The 23,338-nt window shown below is 45.5% G+C and overlaps 1 protein-coding gene and 1 long non-coding RNA gene across 9 annotated transcripts in view; one reads left to right on the top strand and one right to left on the bottom strand.

Annotated features, from left to right (window-relative positions):
• Positions 1-216: 216 nt before the first annotated feature.
• On the bottom strand, positions 217-6,890 carry LOC146431940 (uncharacterized). Its single transcript, XR_014854818.1, has 5 exons — positions 6,327-6,890; positions 3,155-3,273; positions 1,601-2,103; positions 1,330-1,454; positions 217-442 (listed from the first exon to the last, which is right to left on the bottom strand). It is a non-coding gene; the product is annotated as an uncharacterized LOC146431940 (long non-coding RNA).
• A 38-nt stretch (positions 6,891-6,928) lies between these two features.
• MAJIN (membrane anchored junction protein) overlaps positions 6,929-23,338 on the top strand; it is a 31,565-nt gene continuing 15,155 nt past the window's right edge. The window contains exons 1-5 of one of the 8 annotated variants that reach the window (XM_085073194.1): positions 6,929-7,279; positions 17,248-17,346; positions 19,065-19,381; positions 19,830-19,939; positions 20,062-20,186. In XM_085073194.1, the coding sequence (XP_084929320.1) occupies positions 20,086-20,186 (101 nt within the window). In that variant the 5' untranslated portion in view covers positions 6,929-7,279; positions 17,248-17,346; positions 19,065-19,381; positions 19,830-19,939; positions 20,062-20,085. Of the gene's footprint in view, positions 7,280-17,247; positions 17,347-19,064; positions 19,484-19,829; positions 19,940-20,061; positions 20,187-20,903; positions 20,955-21,393; positions 21,535-23,338 lie in introns of those variants that run through there. The other 7 variants (XR_014854817.1, XM_085073189.1, XM_085073188.1 and 4 more) reach the window with 7 other exon arrangements.

Below are 23,338 nucleotides of genomic sequence, written 5' to 3'. Positions count from 1 at the left end.
GAATTTCCAGAAATGGAGTTTGAGTGGTGGCTTGTACCAAGAAAACACCACTAAACAGTTCTATTGATCATGATGTTCGCAACACCCTAAGAGGAAACAAACTGGGGGATGACTAAATAAATATGCATTCAAGTGGAAAAATTAATGAAAAAAAAAGTCCCAAGAAGCCTTATTAATAAATTAAGACCATTTATTACTTCAAGTGTTAATGGTAAAAAAAATTCAGCACAGCTGTTGCATTTTAAAAAGTGAAACGACAATTAATTACTATGTTCTAGTTCAATAAACAGATTAACCCAATGCTCTTAAAAATAGTTAAGTATTACATGGTACATCTTATGAAGACCCGTAAATTAAAGAACTACTTCTTAAATTTAGAGATTAAAAAAATTCTGCCAGCTTAAGCTTCTTTTTTCTCCCAATCCATTTTGCGCTTCTGTGCCTGCAAGGTAAGATTTGATTATGAGTTATTGTGATACAAAAAGGTAGTAAGCAGGCAATATGTTTCAAGACAAAGCAGATGGAGAACATTTACACCCTGGCAGCTTTGAAATGTGTTAAATTGCAAATGTGGAATATGGTAAATATGCACATCTTTTCTGTTGTTTTCTATTCTCCAAGTCTGGAAAAGCATGATCTCTTTACGGAGGTAAAATGTGTATAAAAGCAAGTAAGGGTGTTATAAAGCTTCTTATTCACAAATAAGAAAATATACTTCTAATTTAAATGTTCTGTGAACAGATCTAAAAACTTAATAATACACCACTATTAATTTTACTGATTTCTGCACATCTACCAAGTAAGTTGTGCTTCTAAGTTTTCGATACAACAGCTCTAGGCAACAGCAACCTGAACAACAAATGGAAGTAAGAAAATCGGTAAAGGTGGTATTTTATTTACAAAACAGGCCCGTATATTAGCAATACCTCAAATTTAGTCAGTAAAGGGAGCTGCCAAACATTTGTGCTGTTTTCCCAAATCTAGTTCTAGAGGCGCATCTGTAAACAGATCTGTGGATGATTTACCGGATTGTACAAACCAAAAGGCCAGACACATCTCTGGTGTATTTACCAGGGTAAACCCATGCAGTGTACCAACCCAGTGATCTAAAACATAACAAGTTCATCTGCTCCAAAGCACATGAGCTACACTTAAGAACCCTTTTTCCTGTATTTGACATCCTCAACCGTACTAGCTGAACACCCATGTGAACTTTAGGCAGCTTTTAACATTGCCCTCTAAGTTGTTGGTTTCAAATAACTTTAGATATCACTGTCCTAGACACTTGGGAAAAACACTGTTTTCAAGTGGGCTTTTTCACAGAAATGCCTTTTAAATCTCACCGAAGATGGTTTTGGTCCAAGTTTCTTCTTTTTTGCCTTTTCCTTTTCTTCCGGTTCCATGTTTCCTCTTTCAATGAGAGTGATTAAAGTATTACACCTCCTTTGCAGCTCCTGCATTACACAAATGTTCAATCAGTACCTTAGGCAGCCACTTGATGGAAAACTCCTATTAGAATATTAAAAATGCTGATTTGATGGTAAGTGTTTCACTGGATCTTGTCAGAGTAACAAAGAATAAAATGTTTCACAATACTTACTTACTGGCTGGTTCCACAGGAATGGATTCAATCACAGATGTTTGCTTCCTAAAACACATTCGCATTTAACTCAGATTGGAAAACGGTACCTTAGAACTTTGAACTTCTCCTCCCATTTTAGTTTAACTGCATTTGCCACCTGCTACAGTTGTTGCAAAGTTATTAATAGGTAATATCTTGTTCCCATGCACCTACGTCAGTATTTCTGCAGCTACTTAATCAGCCTGGGGTATAACCATATTATCATAGGCATTCATGAACAAAAAAGAGCAATATATATATGTATATACCATTGCAATTCTGGACTTGATAAACTAGTCAAATCTGAATTGCCGTGAGTTTCCGATATATTGTCTGAATCCATCATAGACATTTTCTTTATCAAATCCTAGTTTGTGAAGCATACAGATTAGAAAGCGATCCTCCTGTTCAGTGTAATTCTTCCCTTTATTAGTACCATAGGATAATCTTAGTTGGTGGAAAGGGGCTTTATATCTCCCAATCTGAACAAAACCAGTAAGACCACATAAAGCTAAGAAATAGGTCAGAATTAGCATGGAAGTCTTTTGTATGAAAGCAATACATCACATGAAGACAGAAAACTGAATCTTTTGTGATCTCCCATGCTAAGTCACCATAAGAAAAGGACTGTAGGTTCAGGACACTGCATTTATCAAAGCTATCTAAACTGGAAAATTCTGGTTCAGAAAACAGCTTTCTAATAATTTGATTATTGGCAGACTTTCACTACATTTGAAAACAGGCAAGATTGGTCAGGATTCAAATGGCAGTGATCCTTTTGAACACACAAATCCTCAGGAACCGGTAAAATCAGAGTACGAGTACAAAGGTACATGAGAGTGCAGCACACGGTTCAGTGGTGCTCTGGTTTATTGAGTCTGACACTTTTCTTCCCTAGAAGAGAACTAACTCAGCAAACCTGAAGGAGGGAGAAAATTCTGATAAAATGTCTTAATTTACTACAGATCTGTTCACTGCCAAATGTTGGTTGGTGAAACACAGACATGAACAAAAGCCTGCTCTGTTAGGTAAGTCTGTCTTTTCAAGTGCTCGAAACAGGTGCATCTCTCTCCTCTCTGTTTCTAGCTCCCTCTGTCTCCTGCTATCTCTACCTGTCTCTACCTCTTTCCATCTCTCTCTACCTGTCTCCCTGTTTCTCTCTCTCTCCCCCATCTCTCCCTCTCTCCCATTTCTCTTGCTCCCTCTCTCTCTCCTATTTTCATTTACATGTGTCCAGAAGGAATTGTGCTCCTTCCCAAAGCCTTTACTACCAGGAGTTTGTTACACAACACTCTGAACTGTGTGCTGTAATACAGATGATTGTTACAAACACCAGGGTAGGCGATAGCTAAGGCTGTCACCAAAGCACTTCTGTAGGATGGAAAAGCCACAGGAGGCAATCCTGAGCATGATGCAAAGAGGCCAGTGTCATGCCCAGCATGTCTTCATGCATCAGCAGCACTGGCCTGACATAGATCCTGTATCTTCCCTCACTGGCATCAGGAAACAAAGCAGGAAACAGAGCAAACTCACCTTGGTATTGAGAGCCTTTTTTATGCTGATTCGTCTCTGAATTCTGGCTTCTCCTCTTTCAATCTGAGCCATGATCTTCTCTATGTCTTGGAGTTCATTGCATCTTTCCCAGAACACAGCTAAGAAAAGAAAAATTGGTTACTTTCTTATGGGAATTGTAGAAGTCAGGGGTTTTACCTTAAAAAAGGATGTTAGTTGTTCCTTCCTATTACCAGAGCTTAGTGCTGTGTACCAACAGACATGCCTTTAGCTGATAAGGAAACTTCCCTTCCTAGTATCATGTGCTGCAGTACCGCAAATGCTATTTTGGAGTGGGTAGATATAGAAATCTTCACTTTAAATAAGGTGCAATACAGGCAGGAAAGATTTTTGTGTGTCAGTCACTTCTCATAGAAAAAAGTCTCTAGAGATAGAAACTAATGTAAGAGCAATACAGTTTTACTGAGAGAAGCAAGAGGCCAACTGAGTGGCCAGAGACAAGCAAGTGCCTAAAAGAAAATTAGGTGTTTAAATAAGAATTTTTCCAATTTGCAAGCTGCTCTAAACCTTTAAAAATGTAGTGCCAAGACCTTGTAGCTATGCTACAGTGGAAACAGTTCTGAGACATGAGAGGTAAGTAGCCACGTGGACTCAGGTTACAAAACCCAGTGGTTACTATATGTTCCATCATGTTTACTGTGCCCAGCTCTTGAGGAGGAGGAGGAGGAGGTGGTAAAGTTTAACTACTGTTTAGCAAATACAAGGAAAAGGGGAATCTCTCCTGATAAGCATTGTTTCTAAGCATTTCCTTCTGCAAAAATTAACAAGAACTAAAGACAGTGCCACCCAGTTAGATTTACGATATAGTGAAGTGGCTCAGCAAGAGTTTACATGTGCATTTTAGTAAAAAGCCTACCACCAGAGGGCTGAATACAGTCTCCTAGGTTTTAGGGAAAAACGAGCAGAACTGATGAAAAGCACCAATCCAAAGGACAAGTGGTGATGCGATTCACCCCAGGTCAAGCCCCTTCTCTTCTCTGGAGCCCCCCAGCCCTGTTACTAGTTGGACTTGTTGATGACAGGGTGTCTTGAAGATTTTGTTCTCAGCCTTGGTTCCCAAGAAGCAGCAAGATAGGAGAGGGGCCTTGTAGTCCCCGGTCCTCAGAGCTCTGCAATGGCTTTGGTCTTTCTAGCTGGGGGAAAGGGTAGGCAAAAGTACTGGCAAGGTTACAAATACAGAAAAGAAAAAAGGCAAAAATCACTCTGGCGTCATTCTCCCCCTTTTTTTTAGAGACTAGCAAGACTCTACCTTGTCTGGTCTCTACTCCAAAGTTAACCACAGTGTCGTGTCATCCAGCCAGCTATGAGGAAAAGACTCACTACAGAGAGAAATAGTATGAAAAGGGTTGGTTTTTTGGTTTTATTTTTTGTTTGTTTGGTTGGTTTTTTTATGTTGTTGTTTCGTTGGTCTGTGGAGTTTTTTCTTTTTGTTTTGGTTTGGAGGTTTTTTTGTTGTTGTTTATTTGTTTTTGGGTTTTTTTAAAATTTCCTTGGTTTTGTCGTTTGTTTTTTTTTTTTTAAATTCAGGCCTCACTTGGTAACTATGAAGTAAGCGTACCGAAGGCATATTGAAAGTTCAGTGAGCTTTTGGAAAGGTCCTTGATGTAGAATTGGAGTTTGCTTCCAAATTTGAACGAAATCCTTCTTCAGTTATTCACTTGGATTTCCATAAGAACAACAACTCGTGTTAATAAGGGTAAGGCTAGTGGGCGATGAAGAGCTATTTTGTTTTCTAAAACTCTAATAGACAAATCATGGACTTGCTGTAAGGCTACAATTGTGTCTGAAATTCACTTTTCAAGATGTTCAGTCATTTTTCATGGGACCAAGTGTTCTGTTTGGAATGACAGGCTCAAGGGCACAGGCTTGATTTTGATTTAGGGGGCCAAACTTACCAGACCTCATGGTTATATATCGGATACCACTTGCGCAAGTGGTTCTTGTGGAGAGCTTTTGGATACACTTTGGATGAAAGTTACATGCAGATTTGGGGGCTAAATCTGAATCATGTTTCCGAACAGCACAGATAACAGGCAAAAAAAGAACAATGGAAGTCGCATGTTCTTGTTTTGGATGGGTTTTTGTCTTCCAGTTGCTCCAGGAGCAGTGGTTTTCTTCACTCTGGAGCAGTGAATGGCAGCTTCTCTGTCCGTAACTTTGCCTTCAGTGAGGCTCATTGGGATTTGGAACAGTCCTTTCGACTTAGTTTCTAAAGTCCCTGTTTTTCCGTTTCGCAGAGATTCAGTCTCTGGCCTGGGCAGGCGTGTCCGGAGAAGGGGACGAATCTCTGCAGCTTCTGCTAAGTGGAACTTCAAAGCTGCTCGATACCTCGGCAAGGTAAGCTGGGCGCTTTTCTCGTCATAGACATCATTTGACCCACATGGCCTGCCATGCAATAAATATTTCATAAGGACTTCTGCTGTCTCTCCGCCTCAGTTGTACGCAGATTTTCAGGAAGGCTAGAGGTAAGGCCTGAACACACATCTTGGATGGTTTTCATCAACTGGACTCGTCAGTGCGGCGACGCAGCCTTGTGTTTCACGGACGGACACCCCACGCCACACAGAGGGGAGCCGCCTGGAGCTGAGACACGCCGGGGCACACAGTGGTGACAAGGCACTGCGGCAGGCGCTGGGGCTCGGGGGACGCGAGTCGTCGTGGAGGTGTGGCGAACAAAGAAGTGCAAGGTCGCAGTCTGGGGTTCCAATGGAGTTTATTAGGATCCACGGGCACAGGGCGAAGGAAGGCGAAGAGGGACGGAGAGCGAGGGGTGGGGTAAAGGCAAGGAACCCAAGGCTGCGAACGCCGAACAAAGGGGTGCAGAGGATTAAAAGGGAAGGGAAAAGAGGAGTGGTCAGCTCCGAAGAGCCAACCAGGGAAAGCCAGAGGGGAAGAGATAAGGAGGGGAAAAGGGGTTACAACCAATAGGTTTACAGCAGAGGAGGGTACAAACTCAGGAAACCAATAATACATTGAGCTAGGGAGAGATTTCTAGAACATAAGCCATACACAGAATGGGGGCGGGGGAGAGCGCAGGACCAATGATCTCGTGCTAATATGCATACCCTAAATCCTGCTAGCACACTGCAACACGTCAGCATTTTGAGGGTTCCATTCACGCATTCAGCCTTACCCCTTGTCTGGGGCAAGCAAGGAATGGACGGATCTCAAGCAATTCCTGAAAGCTGACGGACTTTTCTGATCACTGCGGGAGAGACCAAGGCCAAAGGAAGCCTGAGCCTTGCAGTGATAGGGTTGAGCAAAGCTTTCAGCGGCTGCCTTGCTGCGTCAGTGCCACAGGGGTGAGCTTCAGACCATCTCCTCCAAGTGTTCATCTGACACCAGCTCCACGTGTGTCATGACAGTGTGTCTTGAAGATTTTGTTCTCAACCTTGGTTCCCAGGAAGAAGCAAGACAGAAGAGGGGCCTCGTGGCCCCTGGGCCTTAGAGCTCTGCAATTTCTTTCTAGCCCGGGGAAAGGGTAGGCAAAAGTGCTGGCAAGGTTACAAGTGGAAAAAAGAAAAAAGGCAAAAATCCCTCGGTTCCAGCCGCTTTCGTAGCTTGCCAGTGGTGCCAGTGACACTGCTTCAGTCAGCTTCCCTAGCATCAACACCCCATCTGCAAGCTTCCTTCCCTGAGGCACTGTGGTGTCACAGGGGGAGCCTGGCTTCCAATCGAGTTCCACAGTGTCAACACACCATCTCCAGCGTGCCTGCCATGGGGTGACAACGCACAGGTGGCCCCGCTGCCGTGTCACAATGGCCCCTGGCTCGCAAGGGCCCCAGGTTCCCAGTTAGCCCTTGGCTGCAGGAGTGGGTGGCTGGGTGGCCGGGAGCTCCAGGCTGGGGGGGAGGGGGCCTGGGGCAGGAAAGTGGCAGGGATGATCAGGTGGCCTGCACACTGTGCTGCAGCTGCCCGTGCAGGGTGACACTGAGCCTCTGTGTGAGCCAAGGCAGGCAGCCCTCTCCGGCAAATAGCCAGGGCCGTGCTGCTCCCCGCAGCAGCTCCCTGCAAAGGCCGGCTTGGGCAGCTTGGAGGCCCAAAAGCCAGTGGCAGGTAGTCTGCCACTCTGATTTCTGTCGAGAGGTGAGCCAGAAATGTCCCAGCTGGGGGGAATGGTGGGGGGGGGACGGCGACTGTGGCCCTTTCCTACAGTCACTGCCATCCCTGGAGCATAGCTGGAGTTGTGGAACTGGTGCCTGTGCAGAACAATGGTGAGACATGTAGTGGTTGCTTTCTCAAGGAAGAAGTACTGGCTGAGCCCTGGGCCAGGCAAGTCCAGGCTCAGGGGACAGGCCTGCACAGGGTGTGTAGAAGATGGACCACCATGTATTGGGGTGGGCGCCCCTTGCCTTGTGATCCACTGCTTTCCTCTGGTGGATACAAGGCCTGGTGAGGTAAACTGAGTAATTTCTGAACTGTGAGGAAACTGGGGGACGAAAGGAATAAGGGAGTGTCTTCACAAACAAACAGCTGGTAAGATAAGACCAATACTGAGAGATAGAACAAACAATCGTGACGGCGGGCTCTTAGCTTCTCTTAGCAGGGCTGCCCCTACGCCGTCGAAGATAGGAGCAGCCCATGAAGGGACAGCTCAGGGCGACACAGGCGGCGCGGGCGGCGGCGCGGGCGGCAGCGCGTTGCGGCAGTGTGTGGTGGCTGCCTGGGGACTTGGGCTAGCGATGGAGAGACGAACAAAAGGAGGCGCAGACCCTCCGGCTGGGGTGTCTTCAAGGCAGGTTTATTTAGGGAAATCTGGGTATGAGCATGGGGCGGAGCGGGAAGGAGACACCCAAGGCGGAGAGCCTTGAGCGCTCTGGGACATAGGGTTAAAAGGGGACAGGAAAGGGGAGTGGTTAGCTCCGAGAAGCCAACCAGGGAAGGGGAAAGGGGTGGCACATGGGAGGAACCAGAGAGAATAAGCCAATAGGGAAGGAACGGGGAGGAGTACAAAAGTGGGGAACCAATGGGGCACCAAACGGGGGAGAACATTCCCGAACTTAGTCCGTAACAGGAATAGGGGAGGAGGAGAGTGCAGGGCCAATCCATAACTCACGGGGCAACTATATAATTCGGGGGCCGCAGGGGATCACGGTTCCTCACCCTAACCAGGAGGGCACAGATCCATAACTCATACCCAGCTGCCTCCCTCCTGGTAGCAACCCCCCTGCGGCAGACCATCCGGCCCACTATGGGGCTGAACTACCGCAACACAATGGGAAAGATTTCCGTAGGAATTCCCCTAATTTGACTTACCCAAGACTGTGTTAATAAACTACAAGAACAAAGACACAAGAAAAAGAAGAAAGGGGAGATGTGTATTAAGGGGGTCTGCATTAGGGGGGATGTGATTCGCCCCAATCGAGCCCAGAGACACTTCAGAGACCAAGTCAGAGAAGTGGATATTTGCTTTATTCGACGCACCGGGTGTGGGGGAATTCTTTCCACCAAACACACACACCTCAGTACCTCCAAAGACACAGTGTTATAGGTAAAATTAATGAATATTCATTACATTCCCCAGGATAGGAGTGGTTATACAAATTACTTCTCATAAGTCATAAATATTGTTAGCGATTTCTTGTGCTCAGTTTCAAAAGGATTCCTTTTGCCCCCTTTAATCTATGATACGATTAAGGGAATCCACAAGGCCAGAACTGTTATCAGCCTTCAGCCCTGGACAGGCGCAGTGTTGCTGGAAGGGGCAAAAGATCAAAGAAATAAGGATGGTTGAAGTGTAAATAGATTTGGGTTATCTATTTGACCACTCCTTTCTCAATCCCCTCTTTTCTTTTTGTAATTTGTAATTCTTTACAAATCTTGTATGTCATGAAAGTAAGTACCTTTCTCTATCTCTCATCTGAATTTGTACTTTTGCCATTGAACATAAGCATCGTGATTCTAAGTACATAATATTATACAACACTAACTACTAATACAAACAGTAAGTAACAATTCAATAATACAAATAACTATTACAAAGAATTGTTTAAGCCAGGTTAAGTTGGGTAACCGTGCTATAAGTTTGTCTCATGCCCCTTTAAACCCTCAAGAAGTGTCATCTAAAGTGATCTGATGCAATGTTCGCCTTTTGTAACTGCAGCAGCTTGTATTTATAACTGTCCATTAATCGAAGGTATGCATTTTGGTCCCATGCACCTGCCCCAATTACCAGTGTCACTAGCATGGTCCAGATCACGTTGTATTGATTTTTCGTATTTGAAGGCGCAGAGGTCCTGTTCTTCTTGTCTCCCACTCTGGTCATGGTGCAAGTTTGGTCCTGGTAGAATGGATCCAAGTCGATTTTCCCTGTACTTTAATTGCTGTATGAGTCACCAGCAACGTTTGATAAGGTCCTTCCCACTTTTCCTGGAGTGGATTTCCTGAAAGAGACATAACATAAACCCAATCCCCAGGATTCACATTATGAAAGGGTTTATCAGGCGGTGGAGGTTTACAATTAACAACGGTAGTGCATATTGATTGTAATTTTTGACCTAAATGTTTTACATAATCTATAAATAGCTTTGCCCTACCAGAGCCACACTGTCATTGTGAATCCCATTTGTTCCATAGGGCCTTCCATGCAAAATTTCAAAGGGACTCAGTTTTTCCTTGAGCCGTGGTTTTACCCTAATTCTTAGCAAAGCCATGGGCAGAGCTTGATACCAATATAAGTTGGTTTCTTGACAAATTTTGGCTAATTGTTGCTTTATTAAGTGATTCATCTTTTCTACTTGTCCATTTGCCTGTGGCCTGTACGGTGTATGTAGTTGCCAGCATATGCCTAGTAGATTACTTACTCCCTGACCCACCTGAGCTACAAAGTGTGATCCCCTATCAGAATTAATTTCCCTGGGTACCCCAAATCGTGGAATTATTTCTTGTACTAAGGCTTTAACAACTTCTCTAGCTTTATTTGTTCTACAAGGGAAGGCTTCCGGCCAACCTGAGAAAGTGTCTGTGAGGACTAAGAGGTACTTGTATCCCCCCTTTCTAGGTAATTCAGAAAAGTCAATTTGCCACACGTCCCCTGGTAAGGCTCCTTTGAGGATTGTTCCAGTGTTTTGCCTAAGAGTGGCATTAAGGTTGTTTTTAAGACAGATTTCACAAGTGGAAGTTATGTCCTCAACTGTCTCCTTTAATTTTGATGCTATCACTTTGCTCTTTAAATGGTTATGTAAGGCATCAACTCCCCAACGTGTTTTGGAATGTTCGCTTTGGATAAATAACTTTAACAGTTTTTTGGGTATGACTAGGAGATCCTTTATTCTAGCCCACCCATCTGTTCCTATTAGTCCCTTCTCTTTTTGTATCCAATTCAAATCATCAGTGTCCTATGGTGGGGGTTTCTCACCCATAAGGATGCTAGAAGGGATTAGAGCTAGGGCTTGTATTTGAACCGCACCAGCCACTGCCTTTGCTGTTTTGTCTGCCATAGCATTTCCCAGTTCAGGGATGGTGTTCCCCTGGGAGTGCCCTTTACAATGCATTACAGCCACTTTTGAAGGTTTCAGCACTGCTTCTAGTAATTGTAAGATTTCAGTAGCATGCTTGACTTCTTTCTTCTGTGCGGTTAATAAAGCCCTCTCCTTCCAGATAGCCCCGTGAGCGTGTACCACCCCAAAAGCATGCCTTGAATCAGTCCAAATGTTGACAGGCTTTCCTTCGGCTAGTGCCAAGGCTCAGAGTTAGAGCTACTATCCCAGCCTTCTGAGCAGATGTCCCCGCAGGTAATGGTTTTGCTTCAATGACAGCATCCGCGGTTGTAACTGCATACCCAGCAAGGCGCTTACCATCTCTGACATAACTGCTTCCATCAGTGAACCAGTTTTCCGCGTCTTCCAGCGGAGAGTCCTTCAGGTCTGGGCGGCTGGAGTAAACTGCCTCCATGGTTTCAATGCAGTCATGTTGTACGGGTTCTTCGGTAGCTCTGCCCTGGAGGTAAGCTGCTGGATTTAAGATGCTGGTTACCTGGATACTCACATCCTCTGATTCTGCTAGGACAGCTTGATATTTGAGAAAGCGAGATGGGTTTAAGCAGTGATTTCCTTTCTGTGTGAGCACTGCTGACACTGTATGAGAGACAAAACCAGTTATCTTCTGGCCCATTGTGAACTTGCGGGCTTCTTCGATGTGCAGGATCACAGCTGCCACCGCACGCAGGCAGGCAGGCCATCCTCGGCTGACCACATCCAATTGCTTGGAGAAATAAGCCACTGGCTTTATTTGTAGGGTCCCAGCTTCTGTGCCAAAAGTCCCAATGCCAGTCCTTGCCTCTCATGTGAGAACAACAGAAAAGGTTTAGTGATATCTGGTATACCCAATGCCGGGGCTTGCATTAGCTCACGTTTCAGAGTTACAAATGCATTATTAGTCTCTGGTGTCCAGCATAGGTAGGTCCCCTCGGTTTCCTTTAGGAGCAGGTACAGGGGTTTCGCAATCAACCCATAACGAGGGATCCACAACCTACACCATCCCGTCATGCCCAGAAAAGTTTTCAGTTCTTTGATTGTAGTTGGCCGGGGCATTTGACAGATTGCCTCCTTCCTGTTGTTTCCCAAGGCTCTCTCTCCTCCTGCCAATTCATATCCCAGATATGTAACTTTTTGGAGGACCAACTGAGCCTTCTCAGGAGAGACCCTATATCCACTTAGTCCCAGAAAATTTAAAAGACTTACAGTCCAATTCTTGCAGTCTTCACGAGTCCTTGTTGCTATTAGTAGGTCATCAACATACTGCAGAAGTGTACCTTCCCCAAGGGGCGGTGTCCAGCCTTACAGTTCTTTAGCTAATTGATCTCCAAATATCGTGGGGCTATTTTTGAATCCTTGTGGCAATACAGTCCATGTAAGTTGGCTTTTTCTCCCTGTTTTGTGGTTTTCCCATTCAAAGGCAAAAATTTCCTGACTGCTTTCAGCTAATGGCAGACAAAAGAAAGCATCTTTTAAATCTAAAACTGAAAACCACACCCAGTCACTTTGCAATTTTGTAAGCAAGGTGTAAGGGTTAGACACTACAGGATGTAGTGTTTTTGTTATTGCATTTATTGCCCTCAGGTCCTGTACTAATCTGTAACTTCTGTTTGGCTTTTGCACTGCTAGAATTGGGGTATTGCAGGCAGACCTACATTCTCTCAACAACCTTTGATCAATAAATTTCGCAATTATTGGTTCTATTCCTACCCGTGCTGGTAGGAATAGAATTACTGGTTCTATTCTCACCCTGATACTGGCTGCACTCCTTCCAGCAGTTCAATAACCACTGGAGAAGCCTGTTTTGATCTTCCTGGAATTTTGACATCCCATACCAAGGGGAACACTTGATCTGTTATTTCACTATCTATGGGTATTTCTTCTTTTTCAGGGATACTTGCTAGTCTTAAAGCCATAATCAATTTTTCCTCAGGGACCTGTAGTCTCATTCCTTGTTCTGTGAATTGTATTTTTGCTCCTAACCAGGTTAGTAGATCTCTGCCTAATAGGGGTTTTGGTGAATTTGGAAGATATAAAAATTGGTGTATTCCCATCTTCTTGCCTAATGTAAATTTTAAAGGTCTCAAAAAGTAGGCATTTTCAGTTTTCCCCGTGGCCCCAATAACTTGGACATGATCACTGCTTATAGGACTCAAAGTTTGATTCAGGACTGAGAATGTGGCTCCAGTGTCCACCAAAAACTCCACCTCCCATTTCCCTAGCTTAATTTTAACCAGCGGGTCTGCTAGGGAGGGACCTGCCAGTCCCCGTCGTTCTGTATGCAGCTGTGCTACAGTCACTGGTTCTGGCAGCGCTGATGATTGGGTCTGCACAATCGCAGCACGGTTAGGACAATTCCGCTTCCAATGCCCGAACCCCCCGCAGCACAGGCACTGGTCACGGCCTGGGCATTGCCATCTTCGCCCCCTAGATGGGGGCCATCTCCGGCCCCTGGGGGCGCTCGGTTTCTCAGCCTGTACCACTGCTACCATGACGGCCTGTTTTCTGTTCTTATATATTTCCCATGCTTCTGCTAAGAGTTCCTCTAAGTCTCCGCTATCTGGTCCCTTAATCTTTTGCAACTTTCTGCGTGTACCTGGTGCTGACTGACCCATCAATAAAGATATTAACTGTTGTTGCCCAGCTTCAGAGGCTGGGTCCAGTGTGGTTTGTTTTCTCATATTATTTCTCAGTCTTTCTATAAATGAGCCTGGGGACTCAGTGGTTTCCTGGTGAATATTGAATAATAAGGACCAATTGATGGTTTTAGGAATGGCATTTAGCAGTCCCCAATGCACTAATTTCCTGTATCTAACCAAAAATGGATACATTTGTGTATCATTCGCATCCCACTGCAGATTTGAAATAGGCGTTATGATCCAATTATTAAGGTTCTTTGGAAATACCTCTGTCCAAATTAAGGTGCAAACGAGACCATATGCCAGTCAATAGTATGGGTTTTATTTGATAGTAAATATGAGAGAGAGAGGGAGGAAAAGAGAGAAAAAGAGAAGTAGGATAAGAGGTGGAGGGGACAGAAAGAGGGAGAAAGAAAATATCACCATCCGTGGATCCCAACGATGTCACGTTGATCCTCTCCAGCTGGTCTTCTTGGTGGTGGTGGTCCCCTCAAAAAGCACAGAACCCCGTGGGTAAATATACACTCAGGCCAGGAGCAATGTCCAGGCATGTCCCCCCGGGGGAGGGGGCAGCCTCTAGCAGCAGAGTCTGCTTGCATCACGTGTGCTCCTGCGGTGCAAAGCCTAGAGCTTTGGGGGGTCTTTGATGTGTTGTGACTCCCCCTCAGCTGCCTCTCACGTGAAAGTCCCGTGGATGTGGCCTGTGGCGTTGGGGTTTCCACAGCTGGGCCAGTTTGTGCAAACCTGGCTTCTGTGAGCTGTGCTCTCCCCCACCCCAATACTCAGCCAGGGATGATTCTCAGCACAGCTGGTGGCTTTGGCCTTTGTGTACGCATTCCTTTCCCTCAGCCTGAGATGACTGAACAATAGGTTTCCCTTTATCTAATCTCGGCAGTTTAACTCTCAGTCCAAAGTCCCAGTCAGGCATCTTCAGGGAGGCTTCTTTGATTGTAGCTTCTTTATACAGTTTTTCTTATAATGAGCAAAACTTTATATCAATGTTTGAGGCATGAACTATATCAGTCCCTGACAACAGGAAAGATGTTATCTACATTCCCGTGTAATATTCCAGTAGCTACCTGTCCCTGCACATGTGTTCTTGCTGCAGATACTACTGCTGCCTTTTCTGTTTCAGTTAATTCTGATAGCATTAAATCTATGTCTTCCCAATCAATATCTTGATTTTTAACAACAATTAATTCAAACCTCTTTGCTACCTTTTCAGGGTCTTCTCTATACAGTCTGGCTGCCTCCCTCCAGGTATCTAAATCCAAAGCTGTAAATGGTGTTTTAACTTTTGTTATTCCCCCGTCTGGCCCTACCACTTGTCTGAGTGGTGCTATCAGTTTCTCTTCTACAAGGGCCTTGCTTCTAGTTCTGGATGATTGTCACGAGTGGAAACAGAGGGTATATAGATTTTACCGGTTGCCTAGGCCTATGGCAACTAGTGACCAAACCTATTCAGAGTGACCAGCACCCTAAAACCCAGTCTCACTCATAAGTTCTTATAAAGACAGCCGATTTATGTCTAATGTAAAATAGATTATGGTTTATTAGACACAGGTGAGAACGGAACAAAGAACTAGACAAATTTTACTACACAAAACATGAAAAGCTATTCATAGCTAAAACAAACATATATATATGTTGCCCAAAATAGGGAGATTAAAAACAATACAGCGCTAAAAATGAAAATGGTACCTATTAATATTATTGTAGCTAGCAAAGAAGAATGCAATCTAGGAAACTGAATGCTTCTTACCAAATCCAATTTTTGGAGCTGGGGATGCACCAGATCCTCTCTCAATCCCTCGGGGAAGTAACCACAGAGCCTGCGTCCAAGCTCAGGGGAGAAAGACCTTTCTTCACACTCCAATGTCCATGTAGAAAAGCTTCTACTTTTGCTGAGTTTTTCATGGTGTTTTATAGGGAAAAGAGTGTGTATTTGCGGTCACTTGAAAATTATTCACATTCTCTCAGTGTCTCGCTCTGAGTTCCAGACGCCAGCATTGATAGTCCGGATTAAACCATTGACTTAATCTGAGCCATCGATCTCGGCCAGCAATCAGGGAGAGAGAGAAGCGGGGGGGGGGGGGGGGGTTGTTTGTCCTGCCACAATGATATTCCTGAGCTAGCTTCACCTGTCCCTTCATCCTCATTATCCTCCAGGGATGTTGAGGACCTGGGGGATGTTGCCCCTGATGTTAGGGTGTCACCTTTGCAGTTCATCAACTCCTGGGTTTCTAAGGGATCCTGGTCTCTCTCAGCTTTGAGCTTTAAACACCGCTGTCCGATGCTGCAAGACAAACAGCACCTTATCATGCGGCTTTTCCCTTTTGCCTCTTTTTCCAATACAAGGACCATCGAGTCCTGAGGTGCTAAATTAATACGACATTGTTTCTGCCATTCTGGTTTACGTCTTAAAGTGAAAAAGCAATCAATGTAAGAGGTCTCATCCCATTTGTTTGCCCTCCTTAAAAATAACATTAGTTGTAGTAGGGTGTTATAGTTTAAAGTCCCATTTTCTGGCCACTTTTCACCATCATCTAATTTGTACAGTGGCCACCACTGGTTGCAATATTTAATTAGGGTGCTCTTTTTCATAGTCCCTCCGGAGAACCCTCCTAGTTGTTTCCAATGTGCTAACACACATCTCAACGGACTTTTTCTTGGGGTATTTCCTTGCTTTCTGATGATCCCATTGCCTCCTTTTGTTTATTCTCCCTCTCTTCTTCCTTCCACGCACACTTTCCTGCACGTCTCCTCTGACTTTTCCTCTCAAAACCCCTCAGATCGGGGGAACCAGCCACAAAGTCACACTACTCTCTGCCCTTTCTCCCCTTATTCTATACCTTCAATTACAAGCACACAAAAGTCCAGTTTCCACACTAAACACAGGATTTCAAAAGAAAATCACATGGAGCTGTATTAGAAAGGTGTAGGGGGTCTGGGTGTTCTCAATTCAGTCTTTCCCCTCCAATAATACAATCTGGCCCCCGCAGATACTCCAAACCAACGGTTTATATACGATTTATATTCATTCACTCTTTGCCAGTCGCCTCACTTTTCTCTGGCCGTTTCTGTTGCCAGAGAACGGAAACACAGATATTAGCTCCACTATCGCTTCGCTTGGTGTTGGAGACACGTCTCATTCATTCACACTCACACAGTAACAAAATAATGACACAGTAACACAGTAACAAAATAACGACAGACAGAACAAAAATCACAGTATGATGGGGTAGTACAGTGGGGTCCGACCCCTGGGGGTCCAACCCCTTAAAGGTACCTTTCACTGTAGCGGGGTCCAACCCCTGGGATCCAACCCCTTGCCTGGGACTAATTTTGGGAGACCCAGTCTCAACCCACCCTTGGGGACTAGTACCCCGGACCTGCATGCATTCATTTTAGAAGTAGCAAATACCTTAATTTGGTGCAGATGGTCCTTAGTCTACTACTGCCATGAGCCAAAGGACAGCTGAGCTCCCCCTGAGAATTCAAGGTCGCGACTGGGAGGTCTGCTTACCTTTGGATCCGGCAGCTGAGCAGAGTTAGGGTCCCATCTGGAGGTGCCAATTTGATTCGCCCCAATCGAGCCCAGAGACACTTCAGAGACCAAGTCAGAGAAGTGGATATTTGCTTTATTCGACGCACCGGGTGTGGGGGAATTCTTTCCACCAAACACACACACCTCAGTACCCCCAAAGACACAGTGTTATAGGTAAAATTAATGAATATTCATTACATTCTCCAGGATAGGAGTGGTTATACAAATTACTTCTCATAAGTCATAAATATTATTAGCGATTTCTTGTGCTCAATTTCAAAAGGATTCCTTTTGCCCCCTTTAATCTTGATACAATTAAGGGAATCCACAAGGCCAGACCTGTTATCAGCCTTCAGCCCTGGATGGGCGCCTATTTGACCACTCCTTTCTCAGATGTATGTTACGCGGCGTCTGCATTAGGCGTTCCGGGAAGCCTGTACCTTGATTCGCCCCAAGCGGGCCTAGAGACACTTCAGAGACAAAGTCAGAGAAGTGAGTATTTGCTTTATTCGGTGCACCACGTGTGGGGGATTCCCTCCTTCAAACATATGCTCCAGTACTTGTAAAAACACATTGTTATAGGTAAAATTCATGAATATTCATCACATTCCCCGGGATAGGAGTGGTTATTCAAATAATTTCTCGGAAGTCATTAATATCATTAGCATGTGTGCCATGCACGCGCTGTGTGTCCCAGTGGTCTTTGGAGACCCCAAAGATCCCCTCCAGGGTGAAGGTCCCAGTAGTCTTCATCACAATGCGCTTTTCACCTTTCTCTCTGGAGCATGCGCAGTCCTTCACGGGATGATTCAGCGGTTGCTGTGCTGGCTTCAAACGGATTCTTGTCCCTGTTATCCTGATAAGATTAAGGGAATCCTGTTTTTCCAGGTTTTAGAATTCACATATTGTGTCTCTCAAGAGTTAACTTGAGTTACCTATTGACCACTCCTTTCTCAGCCTCTTGAGTACCCCAGTCAATAGGGAAAGAGAGAGGGAACTGAGGCCAGGAATTAGGATAAAAGAGACTGCATCCTCTATCAATTTGAAAGACTCCATGGGAAATGCCCATGACCTCTCCCTATATTAATGAATAAAGTTACAGGACTCCTCTGTCTCCTTTTTGGACATAAACCTCTGGTGTTTGTGGATTCATTTTCCTTACAGAATCCAGTAGATGAATATACGTTTTGGGCCAGGTGGTTATGCCCAGGTGCCTCCCCCGCACGGGGCTAGGTTTAACGCTGTCCCTTGCAATACTGTGGATCTGTTGCATCATGTTGTAATGTTTTGTTGTAGGATCTGGGGACCCCTTTGGGGAGAGGCTTTGACGAGCCATGACACCCCCTTGGCTGTCCTTCATGTGGATAAGCTTTTCCCGTGGTGCAGGGCCCCACACCTGAGCCAGTCTGCACAGTGGAGGTTGGGCGTTTCACTGCCAGAGGCTTCCTCACTACACACCCAAAACTTCTCCCCTCCCCACCCTTTGGTGTGAGGGTCTGTGCTGGCCTGGCAGCTGATATCCCTGGGGCTCTGATCTCCACCCCGAAGGTGCTAAGCGTGATCCCCTAGTGAATATATTCTTTTCCCACCTCTGAGTTGTTACTTATCTTAATCAGTGGGCAGTTCAGGGCCCCATTCAGGGTGCAGTGGTCTTCTCTGTAGCCTTTGTAACGCAGTTTTGCTGTACCAGGCAAAATCCTTCATGAAGACGTTAAAGTCATAAACATACCCTTCAGCCTAATGCATATTAATAAACAGTTATGGATATTCATATTTTTCTCCAAACTAGTTTGCATGCTCTGGGAACTGATCCGCTTCCTCGGAGCATGCGCAGTCGTCTTTCATGGATTCTGTTCTCACTCCCAGATTGTGGTTTCTGCAGGCGACAGGTGCTGATAGTTGGAGTGTCAGTGGCAGGGTCCGTTCGTGGGATGTTATCCGTTAGTTCAAGCAGACAGTTCAAGCATTCTAACAAAACTGTAACAGCTATTTTACTACTATGTCTAAGCTCAGCTAGCACCAGAAAGAAAGACCTAAGTCATCATTACACAGCAATTTTTCACAGCAAGGCTACCTCTATAAGAAAAAGATTAAAATAATACACATAGTATCCACTGTAATATTTGCGAAAAGCTAACATCATGATATGTATTTATCACATCCCCTTTATTCTTATAACGTTCTTTATTAAACGTTTTAAACTCTAACAGGAGAGTGAAACTTCGTTTTTCACACTGGAGCGTTTGCCTCATCTGAGATACCACCTGAGCAGCCCAGCCCCGGCTACCTCCAGCACCCGCCACCAGCACATCCTGCCCTGCTACCCCTCAGAGGAAGGGGCTGCAGAGCCGTTCTGGGCCATGTCCCCCCTCCCCATCTGCAGCTGGCTTCAGCTGGCTTCGGCTGGATTAGGCTGGGCTCGGCTAGGCTCGCCTTGGTTCGGCTTCATTCGGCTGCGCTCGTCTGAGCAGCGCTCGTCTCCGCTCGACCCCGCTCAGTCCGCAGCTCCACCCCGGCTCCACCTGAGGTAAGGGCTTGGTGGACATGGCGCGGTCGGTGAACGCGGAGTGGCGGGTATGCGGTAGGCGCCGGAACTGTCTGGAGGCCTTTGAGGCCGCCCCCAGCTCTGGTAAGGCAGTGGCATCTCACGTCGGGCAGGCCAGGCGCTGGGCTGGCGTCCTCAGCGGGGCCCGGCCTTGCCCCAGCGGGCCTGGGCTCTCCGCCCCACCTCGGGGGCAGCCGGGCACTGCCCGCCGCTGGTGACATGCGGCGGGGGGTGGGGAGAAACGAGTTCTTGCGGGCCGCAGTCGTGAGGGCTGCGGGGATCCGCGGCAGCCGGGGTTTCCCTCGCAGCTGGTGCCGGTCTCGGGCCTCACCGGCCTCTGCAGGGAGAGGGGTGGGGGTGGGGGGCTGTTTGCCAGCGCCGGGGCACGAGGCCAGTAAAACTCCAGGGACCTCGGCGGGCACTGTTCTAGGGCAGCTCAGCTGAAGACGAGGTGGCCGTCTGCTCCAGGTCTGGCCTCGGATCCTGCTCAAAAATACGGCGCTACCGAAACAGACACTCAGATCAGCCGTTTGCTGACTGGTAGGAGAGTTGTCTCTGTAAATGCCCCCTGGAAGCAAAACTGCCTGTAATCTTTTCATATGACAGAACGAGGTGTGGTGAGGGGTTTTAGGAATTAACCTTTGATTCTCCTGCTTTCGTAGTCTGGCATACAGGGACAGAGAGAGATGTCGTTGAAACCATTCACCTATCCGTTGCCCGAAACAAGATTTCTTCATGCTGGCAGGCTTGTGTACAAATTTAAAATCCGGTATGGCAACTTCAACAGGTATGTGTGTTAAAGCCAAGAAGCCAGCCAACAGTTTGTTGACTGCATGTGGCAGTGAGCTAATACACCACCTTAAATTCAGATCTTGAGGGCTTATTGTGTCCTGCCTAGTTTTCACGGACCAAGAAAGTGGCCATTCAAAAGTTGCTGCTGCACTTTCACATGCTGAGCAATTCAAGCTGTAGCAAACAATGCTGTTTCACTATCTTGTGTGAATTTTGTGCTTTGGTGGGAAAAAAACACTTTTTACAGACCGTATTTTGAAATTCTGTAAGTGAGAAGCTTTAGAGCTTTCCTAAATGGTTTCATGCTATCTAGCAACTGACCCGTCACATGGCAGCTTGCTCACTGTTTACAGTGGAGTGAGGGACAGAACTGGAAGGGCAAAGGGTGTAAAAGTAAAATTTGCAGGTTAAGATAAAGGCAATTCAACAAGTAAAGCGAAAAACACATATATAAGCAAAGAAGCATAATGAGTTGAGTCCATTCAGTGTTTTCCATGGGCAGGCAGGTGTTTAATCTCCAGAAGAGCAGGGCTTTGCCATGCATAATGGTTGCTTGGGAAGACATCCGCCATGGTGTTCCATCTGCATTGTTCTTCCTTTTTCAGGAAGTTTTTTTCCTGAACATGACATCTTAGGGTCTGGAATATCCCTTGGGTCAGTTGGGGTTAACAATCCCATCCTTGTTCCCTCCCAACTTCATGTGCACTCCCAGGCCTGCTCACTGGTGGGACTGTCTGAGGAGCAGAAATGCCCTTGATGCTGGGTAAGTACTGCTCAGCAGTAACTAAAGCATCCATGTGTTATCAACACTATTTTCAGCACAAATCCAACACGCAGGTGCATGCAAGCTGCTATAGAGGAAATTGACTTCTATCCCAGTCAAAACCAGCATAGCCTTGGAGCTCTGTATTCTGTGTACTTATTTCTTGCTGTTACCAATGTGCCTTTTGCTGGCAGTGCTGGCAATCTGGAACTACAGTTTGGGTATGGGAAGAGTCTTTTGAAGCTCTCACTGGCTGCTGGCAATAGATGTTTGTTGTGGTCTTGTGCCTTTTTTTCTTGAGGTTCCCTTTTCCTTTTTTGAGTGCTGCTATTTCAAATGGGTTTGCAGCAAGCCTGTCCTGTCGTTTTGAAACAATATCATGCCTCTCCTGCAGGCACTGGGGCTGGAGCAGGACTTCAAGTGTAACTGTGTCTGTCAGTTTCTAGAAGGCACTTCAGGGGCAAGCCTGAGAATTGAGAAAAAAAGAACAGTCTGCTGGCATGCAAGGAAGAGAAAAGCAAACAGCCTTTGGGGATGTGGGAGCCAGTGAGCAGGGCATCTGTGAGAGGCAGCAGTTGTGGTAAGCCTTAAATAGGAACTTCTAATTAGTAGTTAGCAAAGTAACTAGAGTACTGAGTAGTCTGCTCAGATGAGGAAGATGTAGAACAAGTAAAGAGGTGTTAGAGGTGAAAAAAGGTTTTTCCAAAGAGTGTTGCCATGGAGCAATTAGCTCCTATCTGCTGGTCAGACACAGAGATGATGGGCAAGTGCTTTTGTGAGTGGGCATTACCGTGATCAACTCATAAAAGGAACTCTGGAGCTTTTAGTTTGAGGGGGGAGTGAGAATCCTGGAGGAGACAAGCTGCTCAGGTATTAGTGCAGGGTTTCAAACCAGGTGCTTATAGACTGTGTCCTGCTAAAGGAGGGCTGTAGTGCTCAGACTTACTCTGCAAGTTTGATTTGTTGCTGTCTCAGCATCTGATAAATAATCAATAATGTGAAGAACGAGGCTTCTTCACGTTAAAAGATTTTAGAAAATTTATTAAAGGGAAAGAAAAAACCAATAGGGGACGCCCACAGCACAAAGCTGCACCACTGGTTGTGTGACTGGTCTGGCCAAAGGCACACCTCCCAGGGCTTGCGCAGCCACTTTTATACCCTCTTGACCCCAGTCGAGGGTCCTGGATACATTTACCCAGTCCTGGTGTCTGTAGTTCCTGGCCTGCCCTTTTGCCCGCCTGTTTAAGGTGGTCTGACCTGGGTCCTCCCCCATGGGCATGCTCCTTTGTGGTGCTGAGTGTGGTTATGTTTAGACTGGCACCTTGATTGACGTCTCGGAGAGATCCTTCTAGAAAAGTTCTCGGTGGCCCTCATCAGCCCTCTTGCCCCTACATTTCCACAATTTATTATTCAATATTATAACAGAAACTGATATACAGGATAACCAAACCAGTTATGACAACAACCAGAAGGAACAGTGATAATTCAGTTAAGCCTTTTCCAACTTTGTTAAAAGTAACCCAAACAATCCATCAATTAATCCACATCTTTTAACTCCCTTCCCTTTTAATTAACTCAACAAGAATTAACTCTTTAACCCTTTAACAATATACGAAAGTCAATTCCCCTTTGTTGTTTTTGACAATAATGATAGTATTCTTAAATATTAATAAAAAAGCCCAAAGCAGTGACGGCATAATCTGGCTTGGCTCCTTGTGTGCATCCTTCAAGGCTGTGATCAGCAGCATGTCAAAGTGGATGCCTTCAAAGACTTTTGGAAAGTCTTTTAAACTGTTGAGGTTAAATCTCTTTTCAGATGGTAGCAAACCTGGAAAGGATCTAAGACTCAGATCTTTTTGGGCTATCAAGTATCCCTGTATTAGAGAAACAGAAGTGAGTTGTGCCACCCCAAAACTCAGTGGCTTTTCAAGCCAGTGAGGTTCCAGCAGGACTCAAATGCCATAGGCAGTGACTCCAGCATCTGCCTATAGAGTGGTTTTGTGGGTGTGAGTGAATGTCCTTTTGCAATCACAGTTGCACAGATGTTGCCAGCGCCTTGGTTCCCTGTGTCGCTGGCTGGTTTTGCTGCACAAGAGTGGACAAGAATGTTCTATGAACATTCTACCAGTTAGGAAGTCTCCAGGATTGAAGCTACATTTAATGTCATGCCACACTTATCTCCTTTTTCCTTTGTAGAAGTAGGCTGACTCTTTGAAATTCTCCTGCATGACTTTATTTTAGGATGAATTGAAACACAGTTGTTTCTCTTTTTCATTAGCATTTTGCTTGAATAGTGCCAGATCTAGGAGGATTACCCGTTCTTGTTTTATTTCTGGTGTTGATTTTGGAGAGAAGCGTGTGTTGTTTGTTGGGGTGTTGTAGTG

The sequence above is a fragment of the Lichenostomus cassidix genome, chromosome 12 (assembly GCF_008360975.1).
Source record: "Lichenostomus cassidix isolate B80296 chromosome 12, HeHo_3.0, whole genome shotgun sequence".
NCBI classification, from domain to species: Eukaryota; Metazoa; Chordata; class Aves; order Passeriformes; family Meliphagidae; genus Lichenostomus; species Lichenostomus cassidix.
The sequence above is the reverse complement of the archived record's forward strand: the minus strand, read 5'-3'. Positions and strand labels throughout refer to the sequence as shown.